An 18,757-nucleotide genomic window follows, 5' to 3' on the forward strand; every position below is an offset into this window, starting at 1 on the left:
AAAATTACATTGCTTAGTCAGGTAGACTATAAAAGGTGGATTAACCTTTATTGATTTCGAAGGATCATTTGCTCCAAATTTATTTGTGTGTGGTATAGAAAAGGACCATTGGCAGCGACCTCACACCTTTCCAGTCTCTTAAAGAATCCACCAATCAGAATCAAGGCCGGGCCTCCTGTTATTTGAGTGACAGGGATTTTCACCAATTGTAGTGATCTGCGCAGCTGGCAGAGCGGTGGGAGGGCGGGGCAGAGCGGTGGGAGGGCGGGGCAGAGCGGTGGGAGGGCGGGGCAAGCCGCCGCTCAGCAGCATAGCGGAAGAAAATGGCGGCCGTGGCTGCAGAGCCAGGAACTGCGGCGGTCCCGACAACAACAATAACAGCGGCGACGGACAGCGAGGGTCCATCAGATTCGGGCCAAACCGTCTCAGCTCTCACAGGAACCCAACAGGAGACCAGCGAGCTGCGGGAGTACAGTTCGTCTGTGGAATTAGTCGTATCGCGCATGGAGGATGGTGGAGAAGGGGAGGAACGCCGCCATGTCAGGCCGGAGCTGGAGCCATCGGCGGGAAAAGCCTTCCCTGATACAGCCGTTCCAGATGAACTAGTCAACAGTTATCCAGCGGATCGGATAAGTCTGGACCGGTTCTCCCCGGGTGTACCAGGTGACCCAGAGGGTGGCGGCAATGTCTCTGTTCAGGCGGCGTACCGCAGCATCCTGTCGGACTCGCAGCCTTCGGCCGTATTCTTACACTCCTTCCCGGCTCCACCCGCCGTGACCGAGGCTGGACTATCTTTGGCGGAACCGGCCGAACCGACAACCAACGTGACGACGAACCGGGCCGATACTGCAGATCGAGATCGAGGCTACACGGCTCTGAGCCAGTCAGAACTGAGGCCTGGCCTCGCGAAAGACGCCATGTTCGACAGTAACTCGGAGCGAGTGTTGGTGGCAGACAACCTTGATCCGGACTCTGGGTTCTGCAAGAAGGCATCGGGGACGGAGGAGTTGCAAAGTCGCGGTTTAAGGGACTCGTCTCCGCCCTGTAGATCACCAAAGAGGCGGCTGGTGTCGGACACTGTTAAACATGAAAGCCCTACTACGGAAGACTGTTTTCGACCCGAAACTGGACCTGATCCCGATCACAGTGCTCAGTCCGTCGTTTCTGTGCAAGACTTGAGTCCCGGGACCGAGGTCCGGGTGTCCCTGGACCACGTCATCGATGACGCGCTGGTGGTATCGTTCTGTGTTGGGGAGAAGGTATTTTCCGGGGTGTTGATGGATGTTTCTAAAAGGTGAGAACTGTCGTGTGTGTTCCACTATCGCGCTTTTTCCTGCGACGTTCTTCCATGTTTGCAGCTCCACCAGCATCTCCTGCAGATATGTCATCTTACATGCTTACGCAGTATGTGAAGCTCAAACATAAGTTTCACTCTTGATGCCACGAATACAAACACTTTGTTCCATCTGGAGACGGTAACAGTATATAAAACTTGCATGTGTTGCCCTGTATTTCATGCCTTTTCCCCGTATTAGACGTCTTAAAATAGTTTAGTTTTTAATCTAGCCATCATTTTGACATAGTTTTGAATCATTATCCATCCTCACTCACAGCAGCCCTGATTACCTTTTCTGATTTTTGCTTTATCTTTTAATTAAACTGTCATGATTGTTGTCAAGCTCTGCTTCACTGGTCTCATAATTTTTCTTTGACCTCTAAAATCCCCCCCTTACCCCGATTTAGTTATGATTCATTCGTTGAACATGAATCGATTCCCTGCAAACTTGGGTTTTACTTGCTAAAACCATTTACACTTTGTTTTTAGGTTTGGACCGTATGGAATTCCTATCACAGTGTTTCCCAGACGGGACGACAGGACTCGGCCTCCGGTGTCCGTGCAGTCTCAGCCAGTTACTGCTGATGATGCTGATTCCACAAAACAGGAAGAGGTGACCATTGGTCCCGCATCACCCAATTCCTGGAACTCAAAACCACCACCGCTGTTCCAGGAGGGAGCACCTTACCCCCCTCCTTTGTTTATCAGGGACACCTACAACCAAGCCTTACCTCAGCCAATGCCACGCAAGATCAAACGGCCAAAACGTCGGTACCGCTATGAGGAACCGACTTCCATCATGAACGCTATCAAGCTCCGGCCCCGCCAGGTGCTTTGTGACAAGTGCAAAGGTGTGGTGGCATCAGGGGGCCACAGAGAGGCTCGAAGGGGTCCGGTAGATCTGAGAGCGGAAGAAGCTTCCCGGCGGCGGCGACCACCTGAAGCACCGATACCCTCAGAGTTAAAACGGCTAAGGAACGATGACAAAGCTGCGCGCACTACAACAGACAGACGCTCCTCATCCAGTATACGCGTGGCGTCATCATCATCATCATCAACGGGAACTTCCTCTCGTCGTGTCCTGAGGGGGGTGTCTTCATCCTCATCCGCATCTTCATCCAGCCGCATTTGTCTGAAGAAGGCTCTGGCCAAAGGTTCTGCAGTTGATCGATCCAAAGCACAGCAGGTTCTCAAGAAGCTATCCAGGGGGTCGCAGCCTTCTCCACCACATCGCCGACCCAAAGACCAGAATCAAAAACAGGGTCCAAGCCATAAACAGGACCAGAACAAGGCTGTAACCCGGGCTGCCTCCATGAAGAGCCACAACCAGAAGATCCATTTTACGCGCCGCCTCAGCGGCACCAACGTCAGCTCGACCTCTCACACACCTCTTCCTCCCAGAGTTCGCCTCAAACCACAAAGGTATCGTACCGACGATAGCCAGGTGTCCTGCTCCTCCTCCCCGCCCCCAACAAAACAGAGTACTCACGCGTCACCTCCCAAACCCGTTTTAGACCCTGACCCCTCACCTCCCTCTAACACAGACACGCCCACACCCGCTCCCCCTCCTCCAGTCACACCTCCACCTCCGGAGGACAGCACCTTTGCAGTTAATGTTTCCACGGAAACACAGGAGGTTGCACATGAGGATGGAGCCAAGCAAATAGGGGGAGGAGATCAGGGGCAGGTATTAAATCCTTCTCACTCCTCTTCTCAGGACTCCTGTAACTCAGAGTGGAGCTCTGGAGAAATTTTTGATGCCCCCCATGAAGTACCCCCATCCTCTTCTCTTTCTCCCCAAATTCCCCCTTCTTCCTCCTCTGTGTCCGCCTTAGGGCCAAGGTGCCCCTCTGTTTCTGCTCCCAGCACTCCAGCCTCTAAAGCTGAAGGCAAGGAAGTGCAGGTGGTTGGCGAGGAGGAGGAGGAAGAGGGGGTTGAACTAAAGAGGCGTCGCAAGTCTTCCACATCCTCCTCTTCCTCCTCATCTTCCTCGTCCTCCTCTGTTTTCTCAAAGTTGGTGTCCAAGTGTCTGCTCCCTGACGGGCGGACGGTGTGTGTGGGGGACATCGTCTGGGCGAAGATCTATGGGTTCCCCTGGTGGCCAGCACGCGTGCTTGGCATCACGGTGTCGCGGCGTGGTGATACCGGGCTGGCAGTGCGGCAGGAGGCACGGGTCTCCTGGTTTGGCTCCCCGACCACTTCTTTCTTGGCACTGACCCAACTTTCCCCCTTCCTGGAGAGCTTCCAGTCCCGCTTTGACAGAAAGAGAAAGGGGCCGTACCGCCGCGCCATTGCTGAGGCTGCCAGTGCTGCCAAGCAGTTAACGCCTGAAGTCCGTGCACTTCTCACACAATTTGAAACGTAGCATCAGCTACGACAGCTGATCCTATCCCTATCCCTCACCCCAACCTGCAATTCTCTAACTGCTGCCAGTACAGAAAGATGGGAGGAGCGTACCCACCCCAACCCCCGCCCCCCTTTTCTGAGACTTATGCCTGTCTGTCTGTTAGCACGAAGCAGACCAATAGACAGTGTTTATGTTACTATGTCCCGTTCTTCCTGTTTAGAGGAGGGAGGGAGCTGTGTTTTGTTTCTGGGGTGATTTTTTTTTTATTTTTCTTTCCCGTCATCTCTCAACAGACAGTTGTCAGTCAGCAGCAGCAGCGTTTCCACTGGCCCACCAAGCATTTGTGGTGCTACTGCACCTGCGTTAGTGTGTAGTGCGTTGGGTCTGATTTTGGCTGATGGCGTAAAAGGAGCAGTGGGATCATTTCCACTGCAGGAACTTCAGGGGGTCCCACTCAGCGCTGAGCTGAGCTCCTGCAGTGGAAATGCGCCTGTGCTGCTGTCACACATTTACAAACATCAGATCAGTGATGTAACCAGATTTCGGGGTAGACTAATGATGCTAATGCGAACCGTGGTTTTTATTTTATTTTTATTTTTTGTTTTTTTTTTCGTCCAGAGCCATAGTTGCACATGCATTAGTTCATCTGGTTCCCATTCGGTGCGCGTCAATGGTGCGCTCCCTCGGGTCTTCTGGGCACGCTAGTGTGAAACGCTGTGACACTCTGACATGTCACTCCTCGATCTGTTAGTTTTCTGTGTTCGTTCCACTTCTGCTGAGAAATGTGTGCGTTCTTAATGCGTTCATTTTCTGACCTTTCTACTTTAAACTGTGAAACACCGTTGTCCAAACTGAGGCTCGGGGGCCCAAACGGGGCCTGGATCTGAGTCACTGAGCTTGAGATATTTATTAGCGTTCGTTGTCATTCACACACATTTCCGAACCTCACGGAAACTCAAGCAAGTCATATAATGTCCTATAGATCTGGTGATGTCAGACCGGGTCCCTGTAGTTGGGGCAAGTCTCTTCAGTCTTGTCTTGTGTCTGCTGACCGGATGGTTCTGTTTGAGACCCAGGAGCCTCAGTTAAACAACCTTAGACTGACAGACGGACAGGTAGGACACACTGACTGTTAAAGAGGATAGATGTTCTGCTCTCCTGACGATGATGATGATGATAGATAGAAGGTGGATTTTCCCTCTCTGCTGTTTGTACTTTTAGCTGTCAGACTCTTTACCGTCTGTTTGCAGATCAGAGATACTGAACCAGAAACTTTTGGGAGAAAAACCCCCTGAAACACGGACAAAAATGAGAATAAAAGAATCCGTCTGAGTCTATCTGTGTACTTGTTTTGTTCTGATGTTTAAATCTATTAAAAAAAAACCTGTCACACTTTGAATCGTCGTCACTTCATTCTTCTTCTGTGGGGATTTGACTCCAGGCAGGGCGGTGCCTTGCTCCTGGCACTTTGGCTTCATGTCTCAGATTTTCTCACCTGCAAACAGATGTTTAGTAAATGAGTCTCCAGAAACGTTTTTTACCAGAAATCAGCAAAAAAAATGCTGAAACTATGTTCCTAACCTCCACGTTTCAGCATGCACCGCGATGGTGAAATGCCGGATTTGATATGACTGCCTCAAATATGGATGATGTTACTGTGAAATTTCTGATTTTAGGTTAAAACGTTTCTGTTTATCAGAGTGGGAAAATACCAGTAGCAGCATTCTAATAGTAAGAAATGCCCATAATCATCTGTCAGCAGCTGCAAGCTCAGGTCATAACTTACAGCTCAAGTTAAAATCTACCTTTTCTGTGTTGGCTTCCGTTTGTGATATGCACCATGTTCCAGTGGTGTATAAAAACATAACAGCTACGACATCAACTCTGAGAATCAACAAAATGACTGAAATCCAAATATTTTAGAGCCAAAGATGCTAAAGTGAAAGGAGTAACGCCCCTGCCTGACAGCTGCTGACACCTTTGACCTGTGTGTGCCGATCTCGGTGACCCCTGTCCCTCTCTGTCTCTGCAGCGCCACTCTGAAGAGCTGCTGATGCTGAGAATCCTGGCTTGTCATTGGCTGAGCGGCTGTGCAGCATCTGAGCACCTGGTGACAAGGACATGATTATTTAAGTGAAGAGTTTATATTTATAAAGAGAAGTTTATCCATGGTTGAGGGTTCCCACGGACACAGGATTTAATTGCGTCCGCCAATCAGCAAGTAGGAGATTTATCAATCAGGTCAGTTATTTAATGACTATCAATGTGGGAAAGGTAAGAACCAGTTAGCTTAGCACAATGACTGGTATCTGAGGTAGCCTGCTAGACTCCGTCTGATTGACAGGTGGTTTAACATTGAATTAAGGTGTACTTACGAAATAATTTAAGATTACACTTGAATCATACTTGCATTTGTCAGGAACTTCTCCCAGAGTAGGCTTCCAACTGTCCAACTTCATTTACAAGTCTGTTTTTATTTTATTTTTGAAAAAGAAATAGAACCTTATTAAAGCAAAACTCATGAGTGACACAATCTGCAAAGGTTTAGTTTGATTTATGATACAGATTTGCCAACAGGGTGCAGGTGTGCTCAGGACTGGGAAGTGTGCATGTGCACATGTGGACATATCTGCAGTTAAATGTCATTTACAGGTCGGCAGCTTTTGATTGCTCTTTTTACATGTGACTTTTGCTGCACTTTGGTCAGCATGTCCAGCCACCTGCAAATGTGTAGAGAGGCCACAGATACACAAACACCAAAGCAACTCAAGGATAGCTCAGACCCAAACACTGCACATGCACATCGATGGGCACCAGCGTGTGTGCTTTTACAACTATTTAAAAATGTCACGATGCATTTGCAGATTGTATCACACGTTTAGATTTGCTACAATAAGAGCTCCATTCATACAGATACATGATGATGGGAGCGGTTTTGGCTTTTATTTTAAAAGAACTAATCATGTGAATGAAGTTCCATCTGTTATGATCATGTAATAAATCGTACAGTGGATAGTGCTGAATTGGTGGCATTTGCTAGTATTTGCTTTAGCATTCTTCTGTAAATGAGACAATGCTGGGAACGTGCTGCGATATATTCTTTAAGCGAATGCCACTTCATCAACCTTCATCTTATCCATATTCAGTCGAAGGATTTATTATTTCTGCCTGTTTTCGTACATTCTACATCATTTAAGAAGGAATCCATGATGGGCAGGAGATTGTTCTTAGCTCAGGCCTCATGTCATCACATGTAAGAGTTTTTAACCCAGTTGAGATGTGCACCACTTGTTTCCATGGTGATTTGCTTCAGCCACAGTACCCGGGATTATCCCATAGTGCAAAGCATTTATTGAATTATTTATGTAATATTTTCATGAATCTGACAGAAGAGGCCACCTGTCAATCTGGGACAACCTGTGTTGTGACCATGACTACCTGTAGCTCACCGCTGAGGTTACTCACACACCAGTAACATGACGTTGGCAGATGTAGGTTGACACTGGTCACTTTTTTCTGGTCGCACTTCTCCACTAAGTAACTGCAACTCTTCAGAACTGGTGATCTGAAGGGTATTTCTATGTGGGTTGCGTTATATGTTCACATTTATAGACTTTATTAATATATGTGTTATGAAAATGATGCAAATATATGATGGCAAAATTGTAATATTGTGCATAAAATCCAGCTGATGAATGCAATAAAAAAATAGCTGCATGTGTAAAACTGGATTTTTTTTTTATTATTGGATGAGTTCCGGTTTGTAATTGATAAATCTAAGTAATGGTAATTCACATACCAATAACATGACATTCCTAAGATCTTACTATAACTCTTGTTTACATCATGACCATAATATCATTAATTAAGTCACATGAGCTCAGCGTTTTTACAATCACAGTTCAATCCTGTGATTACGCAACCTTTCTATCACCCTGCAGAGGATTCACACATTAAGGTTCACCCTGAAATCTGCAGCACCAGATCCAAACAGGGTGGGGTCTGAAAGCATGTGTGGGGTTGGATGACCTGGAGGACGTAAATGATCTCTGGACGCTGTCTTCTTCCAACAGGTGAGCAGTTATTGACTTTAAAACAGCTTCCAACAGTGGGGATATGGGTGAAATACTAATTAACTTTATTGCAGCAGCAGAAGAAAACTCAGATTATCTGCTCTCACACTGGACACTGAAGCCTTCTGTTCGGGGGCTGGGTGGCTTCAGGCATTAACCTCGGGCTAATCAGTAATTGATCACTCACTGCTGTATCAGCACACATGTTCTCAGAAGGGAAAGGAACAAAAGAGAACAGGTGACTAACTGCTGCTCATCTGATACCCTTTCATGTGTGTGTGATGGTAACGTTAATCTGTTCTTAATCTCAGTGGACTTTCATCCCTCTCTCACTCTCTTTTATTCAGTGTTTAACCCTCCAGGAAGTCGCAGGTGAAATGGCAGAGTGCTGTAAGGTAAAGTTTTTCTGAATTATTCAATGGTACAGATGGGCTGCATGTCCAACCTTTAATTATTAATCTGCATGTAAAAATAAAATAAAAATGCATATTTAGATTTTTTTCAGACAACATGATACATTTGTTATTATTGTTATCAATATTGTTTGTGACCAACTCCAAATTTAATCTTCTCGCTATTATAAAATTGCTGCTTTACTAACTCAGTATTACACTTGATTTTGCTGATGCCAACAGTCATTTTGTCACTCCTCTCTGGCTGTAAATACATTGCAACTAAGGAATCATCTTGTTGTGATGTTTAATACTGTGGGAAATCACCACAATAATACTTCTGCCTGAGTTAGCTCAGCCTCACTTGGCTTCTGGGATGTTTTATTTTGAGGGATGTTCTGTGAAGATCTTTAAATAACTCCCAAGCGAATCATCATCATTTTAACTTGTCGGGGAACTAACCAGTAAATTCTGTCAAATGTCTCCTACTGTTGTCTCTGTGTGTTTCCTCTCCACGGTAAATGTATAACGGGTGTGTGCATCTTTTCAAGCAGGGTCACAATGGTCTGGCAGAGGATCCTGTCTCCAAGGTACAACCAGGAGTCCAGAAGGAGAACAAACAGCCCGCCGGTGCAGTGAAGGCAGAGTCTGACATGATCTACACCATTGAGGACGTCCCTCCCTGGTACCTGTGTATTCTGTTAGGACTGCAGGTATAATAAAGCTCCACTGATTCTCTTTTGACCAAAGATTTGTAGAATGTTGGGCAGATGCCTGGAAGAGGACGACGTGTTTCTCCAGGTTCCGGGTGACATACTCTTCTGTTCTGCCCGCAGCATTACCTCACATGCTTCAGTGGCACCGTAGCAGTGCCGTTTCTCCTGGCTGAGGCCATGTGTGTCGGACGGGATCAGAACACCGTCAGTCAGCTGATTGGAACCATTTTTACCACAGTGGGAATCACAACGCTAATCCAGTCCACTGTGGGCATCAGGTGAGTCTGCTGGCATCAGGAGGAGATACGTGAGCTGGCCTCTGATGCTGATGGGGTTGCCTTTGTGCCGTTTAGACTCCCTCTGTTCCAGGCCAGCGCCTTTGCGTTCCTCATTCCGGCCCAAGCCATCCTTAGTCTGGATCGCTGGAGCTGTCCAAGCGAGGGTGATACGGCTGCCCTGTTAATCATGTAAGATGGCGGAGTGTTGGAGGTCATGAAGTGATTTCCTGTTTGTTTTTCTGCAGAGGAGATTTATGGAAACTGGAGTGCCCCGCTGGACACGGCTCATGTTTGGCATCCCCGCATCAGAGAGGTGAGGGATGTCTTTGAATTTTAGCACAGCTTCATAGGAACAACTGATAACTTTGCTCATGTTTTCAGATCCAAGGGGCCATCATTGTCTCCAGCACCATAGAGGTTGTGATTGGGTTCTGCGGGCTGCCGGGTTTGCTGCTGGAGTACATCGGCCCTCTCACCATCACTCCAACCGTCACCCTAATTGGACTTTCTGTTTTCACCACAGCCGGAGAACGAGCCGGCTCTCACTGGGGGCTGACGGCGCTGTAAGGCTAAGCTGCCCACGGGGTTTTTTAGATACAGAATGTCATCTTGGCCTTCTTTTAATGCATTAAATTGGCGAGCCATGTTTTATTGTTTTACCCTCGTCCATGTCAAAAGAGATTATGTTTCTGCGTGGAGTGGCTCTTTGTGCCTGAAGGCCGTGTGCTGTCCTACCGGAGATCTTTGACCTGCCTATTTCCAGCTCTAAGAAACTAAACACTCATTAACTACTATGTTGCATGTTAATAGATAAACAGACTCTCTCTCTCTCTCTCTCTCTCTCTCTCTCTCTCTCTCTCTCTCTCTCTCTCTCTCTCTTTCTTTCTTTCTTTCCTGTACACAGGTGTATCTTTCTCATCGTGCTCTTTGCTCAGTACCTGAGAGAGACATCAATTCCTGTTCCATTTTACAGCAGGGAGAAGGGCCTGACCTCCACCAGAGTGCAGATATTCAAAATGTTTCCAGTAAGTATAACGACAACAGAAACCAGGTGAAGTGTCAGGTGATCAGGCCATTTGAATAAACCACACCCCTTTCAGATCATCCTCGCCATCATGGTGGTTTGGCTCGTTTGCTACATCTTTACTCTGACCAACCTTTTGCCGAGTGATCCCAGTCGCTATGGATACAAGGCTCGCACGGATGCCCGTGGTGACATTATGACTTCAGCACCCTGGTTTAGAATGCCCTACCCTTGTAAGTCACCTGAGGTCAGCCATTGGTGGGCTTCTTAGCTCCCAATGGAGGCTCGACCGCTCATTAAAAAGTTCAGCATTTCGTATCACGTTTTTCCCTTTCTGTCCCTGATAGGCCAGTGGGGGTTGCCAGTGGTAACCGTTGCTGGGGTGTTGGGAATGCTGAGTGCAACCATGGCAGGTATTGTGGAGTCCATTGGCGATTATTACGCCTGCGCTCGTCTATCTGGGGCTGCAGCCCCTCCAGTACATGCCATCAACAGGTGAGATGAGATTTTTTGTTTTCTTAACAGTCTCCTCATGAATCTGTGAAACGGTTTTGTTCTTTTCAGGGGAATCTTCACTGAGGGCGTATGCTGTATCATCGCGGGACTGTTAGGGACAGGAAACGGCTCCACGTCTTCCAGTCCAAATATAGGCGTTCTGGGAATCACAAAGGTAACTGAAGGCCTCTGCAACTGACATACTGGTGATGTCCAGCAACACAGAGCAGCTACTTAGAGACACAATTACAACTAAATAATTGCATTTTGTTGGTGCCTTTTATTATCTGAGTGATAACAGTTCATTCAGTACATTTATCATGATAAAGCCTAAGTGAGCTCCAGCTCCCTCTGCAGGGTGCACGTGCCAAATGGAAATGATTGCAGATCTAAACAAGTAGAAGTAGGACACCAGTACAGCTAAGCAACAAGGAGGAAGACTGGAATGAGAACACGTGACCTCAAACTGGACTTTTCTGGCATCAAGTCACATGACAGGTGTTTATGTTTGTGTGCAGGTTGGCAGTCGGCGCGTGGTGCAGTATGGAGCAGGCATCATGTTTCTGTTGGGGGCTGTCGGGAAGTTCACGGCTCTGTTCGCCTCCCTGCCGGACCCCATCCTCGGTGGAATGTTCTGCACTCTGTTTGGTGAGTCACACCTGGGTTAAATGCAGCTACAGATGTGTTGGCACCATAATGACAACTCAGGTGTGTTGCTGTTTCAGGTATGATCACAGCTGTCGGCCTATCAAACCTGCAGCTGGTGGATTTGAACTCCTCCAGAAATCTTTTTGTCCTTGGCTTTTCCATATTTTTCGGTCTGACTTTGCCAGCATACCTTGATGCACATCCCAAATCTATTAACACAGGTGAGACTGTGTGAGTGTATGACAGTCCCATAAAGTCTAATTAAAGTTGAGAACACAAGTGCTTCTTACAAGAGAAGATACTGGTGGAATATTGCAAAGGTTTTAAATGTAAATGAGCTAAAATGCTCCATTAGCAGTAAGAAGGAGCAGGCTACTGCGCTACAAATTACCAGTAGCAGATGACGTCTGTGTCCTGCTGTTTCGTGACTTGGCTTTAATCCAAACTTTATTTATGTTTCATGTCAAAACAAAGGCCTCCTAATTTATGATTGTAGACAACATTTACACAGACTTGTCTACTGATCACAACTGTGTGTTCAGGTGTTGCCGAGCTGGATCAGATCCTGACGGTTCTTCTTTCCACTGAGATGTTTGTTGGAGGTTTTCTTGCTTTTTGCCTCGATAATACGATCCCAGGTAAGGCGTGCACAGTCAGACGCTGCTTAATGATAGAAATAAAGACAAATGATCGTGTGTTTCAGGTACTCGAGAGGAACGAGGTTTAGTCCATTGGAGGACTTCTTCCTCTTCTTCCTCTTCCTCCTATGATTTTCCTTTGGGAATGAGTGTGGTCAGGCGAGCTCGCTGGCTCAGGTGGTTTCCCATCAGCCCCACGTTCACAGGTTTTCAGGCCTCTAACAACCCACCAGCAGTCAAGGAGGAAGAGGTGGAGGGTGCAGACATCACACTTGCCAGCACCAAAGTATGATAAAAAAAAAAAAAAAAAAAGTGCCGAAGCCAAAACCCTGTGACTTAATGTTTTAATCAAGTCACAACTGTTGTATGAGAGACGTGCTATTTATTTCTTGACCAGCCGAGGCTGCATTTATTACTAATTAGACAAGTCAGAGACACTGTTGTGAATTTGTCTTTTTTTATGTCACATGACATTAGATGACGCTGCTCTCTATATAGGTCAAATCATTTGACCAAAGCGCGATCGTGTCTTAGAAAATGTCGGGAATCCTGTAATTCTGCTGACACACAGAGTCCGGAACTGAAAAGAATTAACATTTTCAGGGCCTATTTGATTAAACCCTGAAAAGACAAGATGACAGAATGATGAAAAAGTCTTACTTTGTTTTATTTATAATTCCAAGAAGCAGCTTAATAATCAGAGAACTGCACATTTACATTTAATCCATTTTTATTTATAACATCAGAGCTTACAAAAGGTGTTTTTGCCTTTCAGAAAACGCTTTATAAAAGTCCAAACTGTCTCAGGAAATGATGTGCAAAAAGTAGCAAAATGTTTCAACTGACATGCAAAATAGCAGCACGTTCATGAGTCTCACACATCTCTGTTTTAAAAGAGTCACCTCTGTTGCATTGAACTGGCTAAAACCCAAAACCAGACCCCAGAGATGATCTCCACCCATACCTCTGCACCTCACTCACAGTCCTTTGAAACTCAAGCTCAGTCCTCTGCAACTATTTCCAGACCTCTGCAACGTATCCATGTACATCTTTGTCCTGGAACTCTCCAACTTAATTTTTTTACACCTCCTCATCTATCTTTACGGTCAAGACCTTCTCTACAAATAAAGTGCCATAAAAACAACCTTTGTTGTGAACCTATAAAGAAACCTGCTTGACTTGATTGAGCTGAGGTAAGTTATAGAGCATTTCCATCCAGTTCAAATCACTTTTTAAAAAATCTTAAATACACCCAGAATTATCAGGGCTAATTAAAAATGTCAGATATGATCAAAACTCTAAACATACACAGTAAAGATAAATTACTGGAAACATCTTATTTCTAACTGATGTTATCTTCTTTATAAAAAAAAAATGTTGCCCTTGTGCCTCTGAAGTGTCTCAGAAGGTTTTAAACTTATCTAATTACTAAGTTTCTGCTTTTCATGCATTCTACAGACTCATCTTGTAAACCTGTGTCACTTGTAAAACGAGCAACTTTTGTGCAAAACTGTGTACAAAAACAAATCAAACTTCTTCAAAGTGAGATAAAAAAAATGTAAAAGTGAGGCGTGATTGCAAACAATACATAAATATCATAAAAATCATCTGTAGACATATGGTGACAGTGTGTTTCCATGGTAACTTGTATGAGGTTTAATGATTTTAATAGTCTTCCTGGAAATTAATGCCAAGGCAGCAACACGCACAGAAAATGATGGTAATTTGCACGAAAAGGTGGCACGATGTTGTCCTCCTCCTCCTCCTCCTCCTCATCATCATCATCATCATCATCACTGGATGGACTGTGATGTCATCACAGTGGTGTGTGTGAGAAATTAATGGATGGTGCGTTTAGGGGGAAAGGTAGAAAAGGGGGGGCATACAGTGGGGACACGGCAATTGTTGGCTGAAACTGCATGACTGACAGGATCGCTGGAGTGGGTTTCATCCCAGCAGGAGCAAAGGGGGTGGGGTTTCCAAAGCCCACAGGAAATGCACTGCACTTAGAAGTGGGACTGGATGCAGGTAGGAAAACCTGTACATACTGACCAGTTTCTGGATCCAGAAGCATCTTCCTTTGAGACTGTGGGGGTATATCCACATAGAAGCATTGGAGGGGGGTTTTGGGGTCTAACATGTGACTGGGTGTGGGAACATTCGAAAGTCCCCCAGATGTCGATCCAGCAGAATTTGAGGCACCGTTAACAGCAAGGAAACCCTGAACTCCAGTTAGAAATGGCTGCTCCTCTGCCTGTAGCTGGGGTTTCTCCTGCGTCGCAGTTGTTGCTGTGTTACTGTGACTCTTCTGGTCTTCCGTCATCAAGTGAGGTGAGCGCAGCTCTTGCTGATTAGGGTAGTTTCCTGTCAAATCATTCTGATTCTCTTCAGGTTTTCTCAGAAGATGGAGGTTGGGTTGCAGGTGAGTTTGGATGTAGTTCAGAGGACCTTGCACGTAGCTCACCTTCCCCATGTGGCGAACCATGGTGGGGGCGAAGGGAGGCAGGGCAGCTGAAGTGTAGAAGCAGGGTTGGAAGATCTGCTGAGAGTTTCCTGGGACAAACTGAGAGGGCAAACCCAGGATGGTGCTCTGTTCTTGGCTGGAGACCAGAGGATGGGTCACTTCAGGGTGTCTGGAGGCGGAGGGACAAACTGGAGGGTGGGTGACCTCGGAGGGGGGCAGTGAGCGCTGTGTCTTGTGACTCACGTCGCCAGCTCTCTCTGGACTAATGCTGTTTGATGGGGTATTAAGATTGGGTGACATAGTGGACAAAGCTACCCCAGCAGGGCCGAGGACATCGTCCCGTTGACTCCTGGTTACGATCGGCTCGCTGCCTCTTCTCTGCTGTGTGATTCGATGATTGGGTCTGTTGCTCTGATTCCTTTTCTGTGACTGCATGAGAGACGCAGTGACTTGCTTGACAGTTCCTCCTAAAGAATTCTTGGAGTGATCGTGACTTTTGACCCCCACCGCCTGCTGGTAGGTGGGGGGTGGGCTTCCGCCCTGACCAACTAGCTTAAAGCCTAATGGCTTACTGTTATGTGAAGTAGACATGGTGTGGCTGTATGTGTTTTTAACCAAGCTCCTCATGTCTCTTACCACATGAATTGGAGCTTTAGTTACACCCCAACCTGTCTCACCTCCTGCTCCCTCGCTCACCCTCGGTTGCTCTACAGGCTGGGGGAGGTTGGGTACCATGGTGGGTTTAATCTTCCCATGAGGGGTTTTGGAGTGGTTCTGCTCTGCCTGCATCTTTTTAGATAGAACGTTCTTAATGATGCAGGACGCCATCTTTGTTTTACTTTCATCTAAAGAAAAAGACTTCTGCAGTCTCTGTTTTGAGTTTGCTCCAACATGCAACCCTGAAAACAAGAAATAGGAAATGACATTAGGTAAGAATTGAACCTTTCATTTTATTTCAAATTCTTTCCTTTGGCTCAAATAAGTTGTTTTGGGGACTGGGCTGAGAAGTGGAGGGTTCAAGACCCGGTGTGCCCAAAACATGGAAGGTGTTTCGTGGCAGGGAAAGGTGCCAGAACACCTTCAGAGCACTGCTGGGGTACCCTTGAGCAAAGTACCAAAGCCACAAATGCTCACATAGGGCCCTGCGATGAACTGATAACCCTCCCAGGGGTGAACCCTGCCTTCACCCATATGTTTTCTCCTCCCCATGACCCCCAGAGGGAAAAAGCAGTTAAGTGGATGAGTTGTTTGGATAAAATGGAAGTCGTCCATAAAAAATTGCTCAAGTAAATTCCTCTTGATATCTTATTATTGTAATTGTAATATAATTCTGACATTAATTTCAAATAAAATGTTTTTGTCACATGAAAGGCAAAAAACAGATATTACCTTGATTGGCCCCTGCAATCAGGCCCCTGTAGACTCTGTAGCTGTCAGCATCACCGCTGGTGGTAGAGGCGGGCATACTGTGCTGACGTAGCAAAAGATCTGGCCGCTGGTGTGTACTGGGTGAGGGCGTGTTGTATGCTGACAACTCACTGCTGCCATCTTTGCCCTCAGCAGGGTCACTCCTCACCTTTATAGGCAGACAGGTAGGCAGACAGAAAGGTAGAGAGACAGACAGACGGGTAGAGAGAAACAGGGGTGGACAGATGAACAGTTTGGTATCTTACCTGTAACTTCTTCTCCTTGACAAAGTTTTCTTCCTCTTTCTTCTTCAGTTGAATCTGTCTTTTTGGGACCATCTTTGGCCCCTCCCCCTCCTGACTGTTTACCTGAATGACAGTGATGATGATGATGATGATGATGATGATGATGATGATGATGATGATCAGCAAAAACCACAAGCGAAATGTGAGGTTTCATTTTTCATGCAGCTCACCAGTGTTTCCATGGTGATATCCACACACTCAAAGGTGCACTCTTCATCATCTGATGAGATGATGACAGAGGGAGAGAAGTGGAGGGAAAGATCTTCTTCCGACCAGTCACTGATAGTTCCATCTTCATCTTCGTCACAGTGAGGGGTGGAGGACACATCCAGGTAGTTTGACTCGGACTGACCTGTGCTGGTGACCTGGGCCTGTTTAACATTAGCTGACACAGAACCTGGAGGAACAATTCCTGGCTCAGATTCATGATGAGGCAGGAGATCAACTTCAGGGCAGCGATGAGCACTGAGGAAGACCTCCTTCTCGTTTCGTCTTCCTCCTCCTCCATCTGGTTTGCTGTTCATGGTTTAATTTGTTGGGTTTTTGACTGCTTCTGTTTCTGAAGAAAATCAATATGGTTAAATATGAAATTGCACACTGACTCATGGCAGCATCAGTGTGCTTGCTATAAATAGTTCCTGGAACTTCTCCTGCATGTAGCCCATTGTTGTTGGCATTGCCTCTCTTGTAAATGCATGTTCAGCTCCACCAGCTCATCTCCTGTGAACATTTCCGTGCCAGTTGCTTCATCATCCTCTGCAGTTTACAGTAACAACACCTGTCAGTGTTCCACCTGTCTACATCTTTTATGTCTGTCACAATGAGTAAGACCTCTCCTATTAGTCTAAGGTTCCTCCTAAAGTTCCTCCCAAAGACCAGTGAAAATGAGACGGTTGTATTTATCGGCTTTAGTTCGAGATGAAAATAGAAACATAAAATCACATAATCTTCCAAACAAATAAGATGAACAAGGATGTTGGTAAATATATGGTAGAATCCTTCTTTCAAAGAGGAAATAAAAACATTTAATTGCGAATTGAGCCATTGACACAATGAGCACAGAGGGAAATGTTGATGGCAACTCGGCAACGGAAAACAAAACCATCTGCAGAACTGGGATGAGAACACACGCAACCAGCGTCAGATGAGTTTAACGTGCAGCTCCCATCGTAACACATCAAACAAAGACAACAGTAATCATTAAAAAGAGACAATCCATGCCTCACAGGCTGTTGTCGTGGCAACACGACTGTTCAGGTGGCCTTAAACACGTTTTCTCCTCTTTTTGATTTTCAGTCATTTATGGCTGACTTGTTCAACCTGCTGGAGTTTCCTACTTTTTCTGCACTTATGCAGTTAAAGAAAATTATTGGAATGTAGGATTTTCACATTCTTGGTTAAGAAATCTGATTGAGTCTCACCTCTGAAGGCTGATCCTGGTTTTGGTTCCAACGTTCAGGGTCCAGGTTCAGGTTCAGGTCGGGGGAATCTTTCTTTGCAGTCGCTCCAGTGATTCAAATTCAACTGGTTCCGTTGTTCTGTGCTGAGTGGCGCGCGGTGTTGGGGTGCCCAAGAGCCTCCAGGGAAGTGTTGATGACAGAGCACAGGCTTAAAGAAAGAGAGAGAGGGCGGGCGAGAGACACCGAAAGAGACATAGAAGTAAACAGACAGACTCAGTATCAGAGTGCAGCCGACTATTTTTGGAGGTGACTGACAGACGAGGCTGCGACTTGAACCCCTCCACCTCCCTGGGTGTCAGAGCATGAGTGCACACAGTTTCGTTATGTAGGGGAAGCAGAACATAACATAACTAGCATAACATACCTCCTGAATATTTTACGCCTTCAAATATTGCTGGTTACTGCTGAGGGCTAATAAGCTGTTTCCACCTGACAGAACTATATAGAGGTTAACAAATTCAGATACTGTCTTTAAATCACTCCAAGTGAATCTACAAACATTAAACCATCAGTCATTAAACATCAAAACATTCAATACTAATCATTTGAATCAAGACACCAATTAAGAGCCTCATATCCAAGGTTTCACCAAAGAGCATCTTTATACAGTCATCTTTAAAAACTACAAATCTCTCTAATTTCTCAAGCCAAACAAGCTTGTTAGCTAGTAGGAACTGCATTCATTTTATAGTCTGTTTAACCAGCACATATGTTGAGTTAGTTAGTTTTGAAATCTCACACCCGACTCAACATTTAATTGCATTGAAAAATTGTAGAAATTATGGACTTGAGTGAGAGACACCTGTGGACTGCGGAGTGACCTGCAACAGTAATGTACTGCAAGAAGGAAACTATACAGTCATAGATGCATCAACAAAGACCTATATTTTCTAATTTTTCTAAACCAAAATGTGTGATATATTTTAATATAAACATTTTAAACAATAGACATTCTCAATAACATTTGCTCTCTTTATCTAAAACCTTCACCAATTTCAATAAAAGAAAAACAACGACAAAATACAGCATGTTCAGACAGTGTATACTGAAGCTTACTCGAAAAGTTAACAAGCATTTAAGCATTTAAATGATACTAGAGAATGCCGCGTAAAACATACAGTGCAAGACTAAATGGTTGGGGGAAATAATACATCTCCTGACCAGGGGTGGCGGA

The 18,757-nt window shown here is 45.7% G+C and overlaps 3 protein-coding genes across 8 annotated transcripts; 2 read left to right on the plus strand and 1 right to left on the minus strand.

Moving 5' to 3' along the window:
- The first annotated feature begins 102 nt into the window (after positions 1–102).
- pwwp2a (PWWP domain containing 2A) lies at positions 103–5,082 on the plus strand. The gene is made up of 3 exons (XM_029848065.1): positions 103–242; positions 285–1,294; positions 1,826–5,082. The coding sequence occupies exons 2-3, from the start codon at positions 324–326 to the stop codon at positions 3,699–3,701; spliced, it is 2,847 nt and encodes a 948-aa protein (XP_029703925.1). The 5' UTR covers positions 103–242; positions 285–323; the 3' UTR covers positions 3,702–5,082.
- A 652-nt stretch (positions 5,083–5,734) lies between these two features.
- slc23a1 (solute carrier family 23 member 1) lies at positions 5,735–12,385 on the plus strand. Of its 4 annotated transcripts, none has more exons than XM_029848070.1 (16): positions 5,735–7,756; positions 7,831–7,994; positions 8,104–8,151; positions 8,700–8,861; positions 8,985–9,142; positions 9,218–9,306; positions 9,388–9,455; positions 9,524–9,705; positions 10,047–10,167; positions 10,243–10,399; positions 10,514–10,661; positions 10,731–10,836; positions 11,180–11,309; positions 11,387–11,530; positions 11,852–11,947; positions 12,013–12,385. In XM_029848070.1, the coding sequence occupies exons 3-16, from the start codon at positions 8,134–8,136 to the stop codon at positions 12,237–12,239; spliced, it is 1,806 nt and encodes a 601-aa protein (XP_029703930.1). In that variant the 5' UTR covers positions 5,735–7,756; positions 7,831–7,994; positions 8,104–8,133; the 3' UTR covers positions 12,240–12,385. The 4 variants fall into 4 exon arrangements, with proteins under 4 accessions (XP_029703930.1, XP_029703932.1, XP_029703934.1 ...); XM_029848072.1 differs by having other exon boundaries at positions 8,703–8,861; XM_029848074.1 differs by lacking the exon at positions 7,831–7,994 and having other exon boundaries at positions 8,703–8,861.
- A 274-nt stretch (positions 12,386–12,659) lies between these two features.
- LOC105417446 (uncharacterized) lies at positions 12,660–18,164 on the minus strand. 3 transcript variants are annotated; one of them, XM_029848066.1, is made up of 6 exons: positions 17,948–18,164; positions 17,545–17,731; positions 16,294–16,682; positions 16,085–16,186; positions 15,801–15,987; positions 12,660–15,310 (listed from the first exon to the last, which is right to left on the minus strand). In XM_029848066.1, the coding sequence occupies exons 3-6, from the start codon at positions 16,645–16,647 to the stop codon at positions 13,764–13,766; spliced, it is 2,190 nt and encodes a 729-aa protein (XP_029703926.1). In that variant the 5' UTR covers positions 16,648–16,682; positions 17,545–17,731; positions 17,948–18,164; the 3' UTR covers positions 12,660–13,763. The 3 variants fall into 3 exon arrangements, with proteins under 3 accessions (XP_029703926.1, XP_029703929.1, XP_029703927.1); XM_029848069.1 differs by lacking the exon at positions 17,948–18,164 and having other exon boundaries at positions 16,294–16,676; positions 17,545–17,841; XM_029848067.1 differs by lacking the exons at positions 17,545–17,731; positions 17,948–18,164 and having other exon boundaries at positions 16,294–16,979.
- Positions 18,165–18,757: the final 593 nt, after the last annotated feature.

This window comes from Takifugu rubripes, chromosome 15 (assembly GCF_901000725.2).
Source record: "Takifugu rubripes chromosome 15, fTakRub1.2, whole genome shotgun sequence".
Taxonomy (NCBI): Eukaryota; Metazoa; Chordata; class Actinopteri; order Tetraodontiformes; family Tetraodontidae; genus Takifugu; species Takifugu rubripes.